Genomic DNA, 13,854 nt, shown 5'->3' with positions numbered 1-13,854 from the left:
ACACACACACACACACACACACACACACACACACACACACACACACAGGGCCATTCAGGTCACACAGATTGTAACTTGAAAATTTACATTTCTGACATGTGCCCTATTAGAACATCTGACCAAACCTCTGCGACTCCTACAGGCCGCAGCCCTTCACAAAAAAATAACTCACCTTGGAGAGGACAGGAACGTCGTTATGAGGAGGCATTAAGCCCCGGCCATCTGTGGACACCAGTCATTCTGGCTGCTTCAAAATCACTGGTATGGCCATGTCCATCGAGCCACAAATGACATTAGGCACTGACCATATGTGAGCCATCTCCAACAAACTGAGTCATTTCAAAGATGAGAACAAATCTTAGTCATCTGAAGAATCCTGGTATTAAACCTTTTCAAATGGAGGAGACAAATATGGAGAATTATTGGATAAATACCATAGTGAGGAATGCTGCAGGAGCCTGTGGACAGGGCACTGTATAACAAACAATCTGGTAGTTGGTGCAGTAACGTATCTTTTATTGACCTCTGCTCATGTGGGAACATTTTTTGTTACAGCGCTGTGGTGCTGTGTTTTCTATCCCCTCACAATGAAAAAACTCAATTGAATGGCTGCTGGTTAAAGACTAGTTCAGGTTGGGAGGACTCAAATTGTGTCCGTCTAGTTCTTGACTTGGTCCAGAGCTTGTTTAGTCTCAGTCTTACTTTGGCCTTGACTTGCAGTAGGTAGCCTTTTCGACGGCCTTGCTCTGTTTGCTCATCCCATCACTGCTAGATGACTGATTTATTCTCTCACAACACAGTCAAACTCCAACATGGGAGGAACCATCTGCTCTCCATCCCTACAGCCCGCGTAAAGATAACAACAGCATTGGATATTGATTGGGAATTTGTCTTTTTCAATGCCTGCATTATTTAGTGGCTGAATCAATCCGTTGGGGCTTAATGGACTCAGGTTTACTTACTCCATGGTTCATTACTGTATGTTCCAGTCTGCATCCGTCTAAGGAAGGAGAGACAAGTGGGAATAGATGCAGCTGGAAAAGTTGTGTATACAAGACTCAGATGAGGTATTGTTTCGGAGGAATTACTGCGGCTATGAAGGACTTACCGCCGAGATATGGCGAAGTGGAGCAGCTTTGCATATGTTTTATGTTGTTGTGGATTTTAACGTAGGTTTTGCATTCAATCAACTGACACAATAAAAGTTGTTGGTGATTTGCATTCATGCATCTGTGTGTTCCATGCATAGATAATTCAAGACTTGTATTGTCTTGCTTTTACTTCAGTTCCTGCTGATCCAGGCTTTCCTTGTAATTTATGCCTCAACAGATTGTGTGTTTGGAAAGTATACTTTATGTTTTCCTTCAAACAGTGACATGTACTCCTCAGCCTATAATGGCTTTGGATAGATGACATGGCTTTCTGAGCATCAGCATACATCAGATAATTGCTGCTTTGGTGCTTAGGGCCAAAGGGATAGGTAATTAGACAGACCTTGTCAGCTTACCTATTATCCATGTGAATCATAAACTTCATTAAAAACCTCTTTCAAGAGTGATTGCAGATACTCCCTCCTTAATTTGAGCACATTTTGACAAGCTAATTAAGATCATTTCAGATGAACTGTGCATTTCACATCCTTTTGCTATTCCATACAATTGATAGAGAGAAGCATCAAAAGCTCTTTCAGTGCCATCACCAGGAGATACAGTAACACTTAACAAGCACGGATTGGCTCATTCATTATCTGAGCATTAGTTAGTCTGTTCACGCGATTGTTTCTCTTAGATGTCTCAGGCTTAAGTTGAAATCTTAAAGTAATCTGACAAGGCCGAAGTATTTGAAGAGTAGCAAGCAGTTATTCGGTCGCACCAGCAAATCGGCAGGAATATCAAAGACGAAGGGCAGCAACTGGATGAAATTAGCTCTTGACAGGCACAGTTAAAAGGACCTCCACATCTATCTATCTCTCCATCAACATCCTCCATTTTATGGATGTATGAGGAGGAGAGGCGGGAAAATAAGGCATGCAATGAAGTGATGGGCCGTTGGGAGTGGCTCATATCCAGCCTCTCAATGGATGAGGGAGTGTTCAGTTCCCAACGCTTTGAAACATCGCTCATCATTACGCAAGACTTGAGAGGAAGGGAATGGGAGAGGCTAGCATGGCAATGATTCTGTCCAGTGTGACACATTAACTAACTGGGGGAAATTCCCACAGAAAGTCAACAATTGGTGTAGAATAGCATAAAGGAAAAACACTGAGGTCTCAGTGTACTCTGGCAAGGGTAACAAAACTGGAAAGAATAGTTTAACATGTTTTTATTCACTGAATATCACTCTGTAAAGATGTAGCTAACAACAGTAGCTAGGTAGTGCAGCTTGGCAAAAATACTTTAAACAGGGAGAAACAGCAAGTTTGGCTCCAAGTGGAAACATTACATTGTGGTTAAGTGCAGGAGTAAAATTGCCCAGTGACTTCCCAGCCCAGTATATAGTCTTGAAATGCAATCTATTGGTTGTGTGTTGTCTGTTTTTCTTTTTGTGTGGCTCAGGACGAAAATAATGCCAATAGAATGTCAATTAGGATCCTTTTTCCTGTTGGACACACAAATTAAATGCATCCACGTGACTAAGCAACAATCAGAGCAAGTGATGTAGTATTTAACATCCAACAAGACTGTATATGGTGGGCGGGACGGAAGGGGATGGGTCCAACAAACAGGTTTTGTTGCCTAAACCTAACTTTAGCTGGCTTGTTTGTGCTTTTGTACAAATGTGAATTTATTATTATCTTTTTATTAAAAGCCACTGTAAGCTGTGCCAGAGACCTCTCAATGTTGCATTTCCTCCTTTGCTGATAGAGGTCGAAGAGTCATAAATTACATAATGCAAATTTAACTTTTTATTTTCCACTGTGACATGTGCTTGAGATCCTCTCAAAGCAGCCTGGTCACGACACTGGCCGTATGAATGACAATTTAAAATACGGTGGGCGTGAGGGGAGGTTGATGGCGCAATACAAAGTGTTGTCGTCTTATTTTTAAGTTGCGTTAGTGATGTTTGTGACTGTGTTTTTCATACTTACAGTATGTTACGTTGTATACGTTTTACTTACTTTACGTATTTATTTGATGCCCAACCATACTGTTTTTCCAAAACCTAACTCAGTGTTTTTTTTGCTTAAACCCAAATGTGTCTGTTTCAACGGTAAAATGACACGTAAAAAGCCTTAAATGCATTATCATGACTTGTGAAATGTCCTTAGATATAATAATACTTTTACGTCTTCCCATGAGAACAGGTGGCTCAAAGTTATCATTCATCAGATACAAATCAAACCTTAATTCCTCTATATTTCCTTGTTGATATTCTTCTCACTTAAGCAACAGCTTTGAAAATATGACTTGCTACCATGTGATATTCACAGCTTTCAGAACTGGAAATTAGTGTTGGTGTGAATAAATATTGCATAGATAATGACCCCAGAGCTGATTCTAAAAAAGGAAAAAAGGTTAGCTCCATGACTGTTTCAATATATTCTACAATCTCTTGTCACAGTCTTACCAGCCAGGATGTGTCAACACACTACAGGGAACACAGACTCTGTCCGCTGTACCTCATAAAATCCCTTTATATAATATTTTATATGATTTCCGTTGTAATGTCTTAATGTCTTTCTCCCTATAACCTTAAAACAAGGATGTGAGAAGACAAAGAAAAAAAACATTCAGTCTTGTTGGCCTGCACCCTTTATTAGCACTTCCTGGCATTTCTTCGAAAAGGGTGAGACTTTTTGGGATATCATCCTGCGGAGAGACATCCCTTGGGTAAAGATATTGCAGATTCGAGAGCATTTCAATTAGAAACAGGGACGTTTAAAATTCACCAGATGCAACCGGGCGCAAACAACTCATTATCTCAAGCGGATATCTGTGTCTGTGGAGGGCTTTCTTCCAGGTTAATTGTGAAATTTTCCGTGTGAACTTGAAGGCAGTCCTTTGATACAGTTATGCTTATGAATCCATCAACTTTAATCAGAATACATACTGCAAAAGATCCAGTGCCAGTGACTCTATACAAAAACGCTTTTGTATAGAGTCACTGACACTGGATCCTGGTGCACAGGTTAAGAATTTTGTAAATCTGTTTTTTATGACTCAACCTAAAGCTGCAATAGTATATTTTTCTAATAAAAATGGATCAGATGAGTGAAAGGGCATCACCCAAACCTGCAGTTCCCCTCGGTCTATGGAGCATTGTATCATCTTTCAGTCCATTGTTTTAGTTTTCTGGCCCACAACTTGAATGTTTTGGTTTAGCCTCACTGCTCTAATCAGCTCTGATAAACCGACTGACAGACAAAGCTAGCAAGTAGATGATTTAGCTGCTAAAAAGCCGGAAAAGTTCTTCAGGAGCTAGTGGAGCGCAAACCAGAGCTAGGGTGAAAATTGCATTCATCCGGTGGATAGAAACATCACTTCAAATGAATGCTAATGTGGCCCCATGGTTGTTGGATGTGGAGGCAACTGTTTGCTGACACGTTCACCATATTGACTTTGAAGATGAAAAATATGTCAGTGTTGTGTGTGGCCAAACAATGGATAAATGGTGGTTTAAGGTTTTGTCGTTGTTGCTATTGATAATGTAATGGCTCTCAATCTTAATCCTCAAGTATTACAGCCCTTCATGTTTTCTTGTCATCTAGTCAGGCATTGAATTATCACCTGATGTTAGATGAATGTTTTTTGATAGGACACCAGCTTGGATGTGTACTCAAGTACCAGGACTGAGAGCTGCTGGATTAATGCATGTGCACCATCAATTTTGAATGCAGCAGTGACACTCCCGGAAGATCATCCCTCGAGGTTCTGAAATGTCACTTGCCTGCAAACTGAGCCTGTTGAATATCCTCAAAATAAATAGGAATAGATATTTAGATGTATTCACTCATAGTGACATTATTGATAATGTTTTTGAATTTACAAAAACAGAGACAGGGTAGCTGTTTAAACTTGCCTTAATAACAGGACACCTTACTAGCCGAGAGGTATACAAAATAAATGAAGCTGCTTGAAAGTAAAGAGATGAGTTATATAATGTTAATTCCCAGAGTCCCGCCAACAGTGCCGTAATGACACAGTAGTGATTATCTCGTGCTCCATATGGAGAGAAACAAATGAGAGGAAGAACTAATTATTTCCATGATGTTTTGTGAAGAAGCTTCAAGCCAACAGGTCGATTGGCAGTCAATTGAATGCCCTCCAGAGAAGCAGATCTGCTACAACATTTCACTTTGTAATTTGAAACCTACAATTCAGAGCTTCGTTCTTTTGTTAAATTGTGAAAAGTTCTTCACCAGAATAAGTAAAGTTAAGTTTCAGAATGTTTTTTTCTTTTTTGAATAGCAAGCATCTTTGCCTAATTACTGTTGGACAAGCAGTTGTAAAATAAATGGGTTGATGCAGAGATATACTGATACGTCTGCATCAAAGACATTAGCAATGATGTCTCTTGTGTCTCCAGCATCATGACTCCAAAATGTCTTTGTTATGTATGGTGTTCCATAGGTAGAAATCATTAGCTACAGTGTTGATTTATAAAGCAGTGTGGCAGAAAGTGTGGTCTCCATTTTTTTTAAAAAGATCACTACACAGTGAGACAATCAGTCAGTCCGTCAGAGAGCAGTAAAATACCTCCGGATAATGTTTCTCTCCCCTACGTTCAAAGTTAGAAACCCATCTTCATGCCAATTGTTATCTGTTTGTATCCAAACCGCTGCAGTCATGCACACAAACTAGCTGAGAAAGTGGAGATGAACTCTGGTTGACCCCAGGAAACGACGACACTTATCTGGGCAGTCCTGGGGCCTGTGTTTGTTGCTGTAGGGTCATTTCCCTCCCTGTCTGTCAAATATGTCAGCTGTCTGGCAAGATGAGGGATTATATTAAGTCTGCATGACCTCAGCACTCCCTTTCATCATCTTGATCTGGGTTCTTAGCTGCACAGTGGCTCCATCTCCTCTGCCCTATTTTCAATTTTGACCACTCACTGAGAAAAGGCCTAAATGGTAATATGATCCTTGTAGTTCCAGTAAAAGAAACAGCACCTGAAATCTTCTCCCTCCACACCTTTCTGACATGTCAGACTGCTGCTGGAACCAAAACTAACAATCCAACATTCCCACACACTTCATATAGTGGTATGCCGAGGTCTGTATTATTACAGTGTATTTTGAAAGTGAATGGACAGGTTAAAGGTTAATTCAATCCCTGACAAAGTGGTTCCAATGACACACCGATGATGCCCCATTTTTCCTGTTCTCATGGCCCATGATGGAGTAAATACTTTTTTTTACCCACATGTGGATATTGTTTTTCCCATGAAAATGGCCAAGATCTTATATCCGAAGCCTGTCTGAATGCGCGTTCTAAGCCTTTTACGTGCTGCATTTTCCCAGTTTATTGATTGTATTGTGTAATGGCGCTGATGGAAACCTGTTTACTGCTGTTAATAGCTTTTATGCTTTTTATGGCTGATGTTTTTTCGTAGCCCCGTGGAGCTTATCACGCAAATGGGCCAGCTGCAATTAACTAACTGCATGTACAGAGACAATTAAATTAAATTAGCAATTACATTACCACTACATCAAAGTGCTCTGTGTTAAGTGCTTCCTCTTAATGATGCAGGCTGCAATTTTATGAAGGGTCAGTGCCAAATGAACTTGTGCAAAATGCAGTCCTGGGGTCGTGTGCGTGGGATGTCTTAGGAGTTAAAAGAATAAAACAATCTTATTTGGTATTTAGATTACATAATATTTCCATAATATTAGAATATTAAATGGAAACAAAACTGTAACTGCAGCATGTCTTCCCTCTTTTGAAGCTCTGTTTCCCCTGAACAATAGCATCATAATTATTTTTTCCACATTTGTATTCAATGTGTTTGGAGGGTCTTATTGTATGCTAATTTATTTAAGTAACGAGGAATTTCAATATTATTTGTATGTAAGTAGAGCAGCAGATAACCATTTGGCTTAGTATAGAACAACTCAAGTTATTTTGGCGTGATTGATTCCACATATTGTCCAATGATTTGCATTATAGCAACATAAAAAGTGCCATGTCATTAGCAGAGGTGTTCTCAGCTTGACGTTAATATGTTCTGCAGTGTGAACACAAAAGCACATGCCTCCATACTGTATCACTGTAAAACATATCACACATTTGGTCTGATTTGTTTTGCTAAATGCTTTGAAGTCCTGGTTATGAAGATACAGGTTGCAGGATAGACTCACGAGCTGTGCTGGAATGCAACACTGTTGGAGCCAGCAATCTGCTGTCTTGTTTTTCCTCCAAATCATCAGATCTGTGATTCTCTCACATGTTGAAAAAGATCACATCAGCACTGATGATCCTCGAAGGCAGAGTTGACTCCCTGCGGATGTCTTGTACCAGGATGTTTGCTGTTAAATCAAGGAAGGAATTTAGTAACCATCTCCAACCCTCCCGAACCTCAGATTTTTTCTACAAGGAACTTTCATTTTGTGTTGAGTTGGGCTGTTTCCAATAGTGGTAGTATTTCCGAGCACCCTTCAGAAAACCTCTCCTTTTACTGCAGCAGGGTCTGGCTCCCATCCAGTCCTGGTTCTGGGTCTCCTGTGCCTCCCTTCTCTCCAACAGGACCAGCAATTCGGCCTGGGCCTCCAGCAGCTCCCAGCGGGGACCTGCTCCTGGCTGGAGGAGGAGACGCTGCTGCTGGGCGCAGAGCTCTCTTCTTCTAGCTGGAGCTTCTGACTGCAGGTCAAACGTGGCAGTGAAGCCGCATCTTGATCAGTCCACGGCGGGCAGGTCGCGCCGGAGGCCCCGCTGGAGGCCCCGCTGGAGGCTCCGCTGGAGGCCCCGCTGAAGAAGTTTCTTGTGAAACTGCAAGATTGTCTCTGATTTTACACAGAAATCCGACTCGGTGGCACAAATGACAAGCATTAAGAATAACTATATAGTAATAAACATCTTCTCGCTGAGGGACTGTGCAGGGGCTATGCCCGTGTCTACTTCTCACCTATCAACAAAGCCAAACACTGCAGTGCCCTGATGTTGATCTAAGTGGCATTCAGATAAAAGTCACAATCTTAATAGAATGTAAAATACTTTCAACATGGAGAAGCACCACTATACATTCAACCCTGTAATGGTTATCTTTGATGTGGTGTCTGGCAAGTTATAAATGTGAGGTTCTTCTTATGTGATGTGATTTTAGCATTTTAAATGTTTTTGTCTCTGTACGCCTGCTTGTACACTGAACAAACATACAATCACACTTATTATGCTGAGGGATATTGACTAACAAGGTAGACCCGACAAATTAAAGACGGTTTGCCTTTAGACATTCTCTCACACCCTGCTCCCAGAGGTGACCAGAGATTAGTATTTATGTAAGAAGCTACCGCAGCTAGATTTATTCAGCAATGGTATCTTTTTTTTCCAGCACTGGAACACTCTTGGAATAACTCTTCTTGTTCTGCCCTAAAAGTATCTGGATCTCCGAACACCAACATCTACCAAAATTGGCAGATAAATTAGAATTTTGCTATATTGGATATCACATTAAATGTTTTCTTGCAACTTACTTGCCATCTAATTTGTAATACACCAGGTTGTGATATATAATCTAAATGAATAATGCTTATTGAGATGATTACAGTCACACAGTATTATCATCAGCTGTCTGATGGTACAGTGGTAAAAATCCGCAGTGAACTGCTACCATGTGAAAGAAAAAAAGAGAAAATAAACCTTTCCCTCACTACTGAGAAAACACTGTGTTGCTTCTGTCCAATGACAGAAGCCTAATGTGATGCAAAGAAACTAAAGCCTGTTTTACAACCCTAGTTAGCTATTAGGTTTGTGACCTTCTGGAAATGGTGTTGGAGAAAATATCGATCTTCAATTTGCTTTTAGTGCCAGGCAAACTGCTAACTGCAGTTACACATATACACATTTTCAATTATCCATGAGTGCACAAGCACTTAACAAACATACTATATTTATTTCACACACATACGGTACATACCAACCCTATTGATTTTAAAGAGTAAACCTGGGTAAGGAAACCATTGAAAGACCGCATTACACAGAGCTACCCATGATACAAAAGGTGCTGGGGCAAATCTCCAAGGACTAAAGACTTACCATTTAATTGGTATTGCACTTCCACCCACATAAATGCACCAACCATAAAGGCTTTTCTGGAAAGGCATGCACTTGTCATGGGCAACAGCAAAGCAAGTAAAGCCTACTCCAAAGTACAAATGGATTTTTTAGGCCAGGGTCACTGTGGATCATTGGCAGTCAAGATGAGGGGTCAGCCAGCCAATGGAGGTGTTTAAGCTCAGGTCATCCCGGTGAACTCCACCAGTGATACAGCTGGGGAAATTAAGTGCTTCAGGGTACAAGAGAATAACAGAGGGCGGATGCCTTTATTACCATTCAATTAAACACAAGCTTTCATACACCCTTAAGCATTACAGAAACATGTAAATTATGATAAGTGGGACTTGGGTAAATGTTTGATAGTGTCTCATTTCCATTAATGTAGCACACTTGGCCATATGGCTCAATGCACTGATTCAGAAATCTTGCCTACCCACTGGATCTTACTCTGGTGATTTGATTGGGCTTTTTGCTGTCTTATGTTTAGCTAGTTTCAACACTGCAGTAACAGAGCTACATGAAAATGTAAAGCCCTACTTTGCATGGGATTAGTATTACCTGGGGACCTCTAATAATTTCTAATAATTGTGAACGTTGTCTGTTATCTTATTCTTGTGCGAATCTGCCATGATACTTTACAATAAAAGAAAAAACTGAGAGTACTGAGTAGGTACCAAAGACTGGATAACAAATTAATTTGGAAAGACCTTGACAATTGGGGAATTACTAAAAAGTAGCTTCCTAATAACTCTGAATCAAGAACACTTTCCTGGATGACATGTTCCTTCATTGCCATAAACATGAGAGAGGTTTATTTTGAGGCAGTCCCACATACACCGTCCTGCTGCCAAAAAACACCTCACTAGAGCACCAAATATATTTAAATCTACGGATGAAATAGTCCATAATAAATACGCTATTTACTCCCAATTGAGCATCATTTGCTAGAAACATTACCCAGTACAGTACCCAGCTGTTTGAGGAACGTATTATAGTTTTTAAGTTTGAAGTTACAACAAGGAACTTTCATTTTGTGTTGATTTTGGCGGCCCCTTCAGACAAATGCGGTAGGATTGTCTAACTCGCGCCAGAGCTCGGATTGCATGTTGAAGGCAGCTCTGATACCAGATCTAGGTCCACCATGGCAAAATAACTATCTAGACATAGACAATCTACTTACTGACGGTCTCGTTTGCTTATGTAGGTCATATAGAGGCCTCAGCATTACAGTGAGTGTGTTTCATAACCAGTTACAGACTCCTTGTGGTAACTTTAAGTATATATTATATGAGCTGTTTTTAAAAGTTCTTCACATTAGTTTCTTAAAGATCTCAGAATGTATTTTAATCATCTTGAGAGCTTTTGCATTCAGGGTTTCAGTTGTTGGTACTCACTCGTCACAGAGGAACTACACAGAAGGAGGGGATGAGAAGGCTCACACCTGAGGTTGTGATTTGTTGCTCTAAGTAAAACGGTACTGTTCTAGTCTAGCCAAGGGAACCAAACTATGTGAGAACAGTTTGAATAAATCACCCCAAACATAATTATGGTGAACATGTCCTAAAGCAGAAGAAGCTGCATTCACCTGCATGACATTGAATAAACATGGTCAGCTCGACACAGTCTTCAGCCCTGCAATGGACTTCATGGCAGAAAATAGTTTTGCAGCAGTAGTCTCCTTTAACACCATGCAGGGGGTATTGTTTTGGGTTCAGAGAGATGTTAATGGATCAGAACATCTGCTACGCATCGTGGTGATCATCATTAAGATACTGTGGGTGGTGGCGGCTCTGCGGTTTGTACGGCTGGAAGGACATTACCATATGCTGTGGCATTCTGATGGCGCTGCGTGAGTGTGTAACTGCTGGGCCACTTTCCCACAGCATGGCATAGATTTGCAGATTTGCATACTGTATATCATTGGAAGGGTGTTATTTCAGAAAGAGCTTTTAAAATGCTGATCTTTTGCTGCACTCTAAGAAATGACTATTTTATTACCATGTAACTGACACTATTTTCTTACCTTGAGTAGGTCGGACGACTGTCACAACATCCCTAAATCTACAATCAATCAATACTTTTTGCTGTAATAGATGCATTTCAAGATGGGAAATATGTACCCCCTGGCTATATATATCACTCTGTCCGTATGCCATACGCACAGGTATCAGGGTTTTAGGGTTGTCATCGGCAACTCTCTGAGGACTCTTGTATTTATGGGCCATAAGCTCACAGGGCATTTATCACCCACCCTTTTACCCGCTTCAGCAGACAATAATGAACAGTAACACCTAGTTTCAGCATCAAGCACGTGTGTCATGTTAAAGAAAGACTAGCTAAGAAGCAGTTGGTAAGATAAAATCATGTAAAACGTTATTGTAAATAATGTTTCTTTTCCTTATATGAAGTTGTTGTTGTGCACTTTGCTCCCATTTTTTGAGTATTCAATGGACTTTGTGTTTTGTATATTTGGCTTGGCTCTTTTGTGAGCTGAAATATTTAGTAGCATATTTCTGTGTCCATGCATACATCCAATATGTTAATCAGTAGGCTGCATAAGAAGGCAGATTACAGCAAATCCATTTATTAACACGATGCAACTGATGCATTAATGAAGATGCATATTTGACCTTTCGTCCCTGTATTTAAATTTGCTCTGAAAAGTGGCAAGATGTGAATATGTGTGTATTTTCCTCCTTTAACTACTGGGCTTCAGCGTCTTAGCCGCAATGATTAAAATGGTCAAAATGTCAAGCTTATTCTCTTGACTACTATCTAAAGCACGATTTATTTATTTCATAATCTTATGCCAGGTAACACAGATTTGACTTAATTTTGCATAGAATGGTAAAAGCATGCAGATGGACAGAGGAGAGGAGAACTGTGCTGTGTTGTTTCTATGGACACTTTGGTTGAACAGCCTTCCCATTAGTAATAATGTGATTGTACTTACTGAGTAAGCTCAGGTCATGAAATGTGTTGTTTAAAAAGGTTGCAAACATCCATCACTGTTTACAGACCAAGCTCTGGAGTCAATACTGACCTTCAGCAATTGCTGTTTTTGTGGCTGCACACCCCCTGTGCAAGGCTCTACCTACTTTTGGACTGACCTCAGAATACAGTGGTTAAGAAAATGTAGCTAAACTTTCTGACAGCTTTTTCTTGTCATGAATAACTTTGTTGTAGCACTGTTGCTCTGTTCCATGATCTCACTTTGTGGGGTACAATGTTACCATGACCGATAGCAATAATGGCCAAAATTAAGAACCAAATTACAATGAACCAGAATTACCCTTCAATCCCCAAGCTGACAGATATTCTGGTGTGTTCTTAAGAGGACTGCAATTGTTTGTCATTTTAAAAAAAGTTGGCCCCAAGAATAAAAGTTTGGGAAATACTGTTCTAAAGCCTCATACGTGCTAACACCAGGGTCATTGCCTCATGAGCGAGAAGAGGAGGCTTTTCAGTGGAATAACTTTTCACATTTGATTTTGAGTTAAAATGCTGGAGCCCAAGTGAAGTCATTATTCCTGAGTGCAAGACTTCTTTTGACTTGATGTTGAGTTTAAAGTCATTAGATTTGTGACTTGAGTCGAGTGACGCTTCTGGTAAGCAAAAGTTGTGGAGAAGTTTAATTTCCACTGCTCCTAGACTGTTTAAATAAAGCATCCTCCATTTCCACGATGTTTTGAAAAGTAAAGCTTTCCTGTGCGAATCCACGTTTGATTAAAACATGGACTCTCTTTCCTGCTGCTGTCTAGGTGTGGCAGTGTGGAGGGAGTATGGAAGTCTTGCCATGTGCCAGAGTGGCTCACATCGAGCGCACCAAGAAGCCCTACAACAATGACATAGATTACTACGCTAAGCGCAATGCCCTGAGGGCCGCTGAGGTGTGGATGGATGAATACAAATCCCACGTCTACATGGCCTGGAACATTCCCATGAACGTAAGTTTTTCTCCATCTAAGATCCCTCCCTCCCTCAAACTCTGAGCATCCTTTGCTCCCTCCTTTCTCACTTGCTCATTCAGACATGCAGCCTGGCTCTCCGGAGACACTAGTCAATAGAAATTCAAAATTCTGATTTCATCCCATTTGACCTTCATACTGGCAGCAGAGCAATGGCAGAGCGAGGAGGCAGTGGAGTCTCACTCTAAACAGATGAGAGCACCAAGTGAATGAGATGAGCCTCATGTCTAATCAATCTATTTTCATACACATCAGTTTAGTTTAATTGCTTTCAAGGGTCTTTGAGATGGGCTGCAAAATCATAAACAGCTACTTTTATTAATAAAGAGTTTAATATTGAATCCTATTTGCCTCTTCAGCCATGCATGGGATGATTGGCAGTGAAGGACGCCAGTGAAAGCCTCGTAGCGCTGTCCAAAACAGCCACACTGCTGTTCATAACCAAACAATAACATGGCTGTGTAGCCGTCACATACAGGTCTGACATGCTGCGGATGCCTGCATGTCGTCTAGAAATCTGACACAAACATCATTACGTGAGAACTCGCTAAGTGCAAGCAGGAAGTACCAGCTGGGGAAATGTAACCATTGAGTGCAGCATGGAGAACATGTTGGGGGGGGGGGGGGGGGGGTGGGAAAAAAAAACCGCAAAGGGGCCCCCCCCCCCCCCAACT

General features: G+C 40.8%; 1 protein-coding gene across 1 annotated transcript in view; it reads left to right on the top strand.

Annotated features, from left to right (window-relative positions):
- The window catches only part of galnt9 (polypeptide N-acetylgalactosaminyltransferase 9), a 72,159-nt gene that overhangs the window by 44,541 nt on the left and 13,764 nt on the right, over window positions 1-13,854 (top strand). Inside the window, exon 7 of the mRNA XM_031848857.1 lies at window positions 12,974-13,159. Within this exon, the coding sequence (XP_031704717.1) occupies window positions 12,974-13,159 (186 nt within the window). The remainder of the gene's footprint in view (window positions 1-12,973; window positions 13,160-13,854) is intronic.

This window comes from Anarrhichthys ocellatus, unplaced genomic scaffold, assembly GCF_004355925.1.
Source record: "Anarrhichthys ocellatus isolate YVR2014 unplaced genomic scaffold, GSC_Weel_1.0 scaffold9, whole genome shotgun sequence".
In the NCBI taxonomy this organism is placed as follows: Eukaryota; Metazoa; Chordata; class Actinopteri; order Perciformes; family Anarhichadidae; genus Anarrhichthys; species Anarrhichthys ocellatus.
Note: the sequence above shows the minus strand (reverse complement) of the source record. Positions and strands in the feature narration are given on the sequence as shown.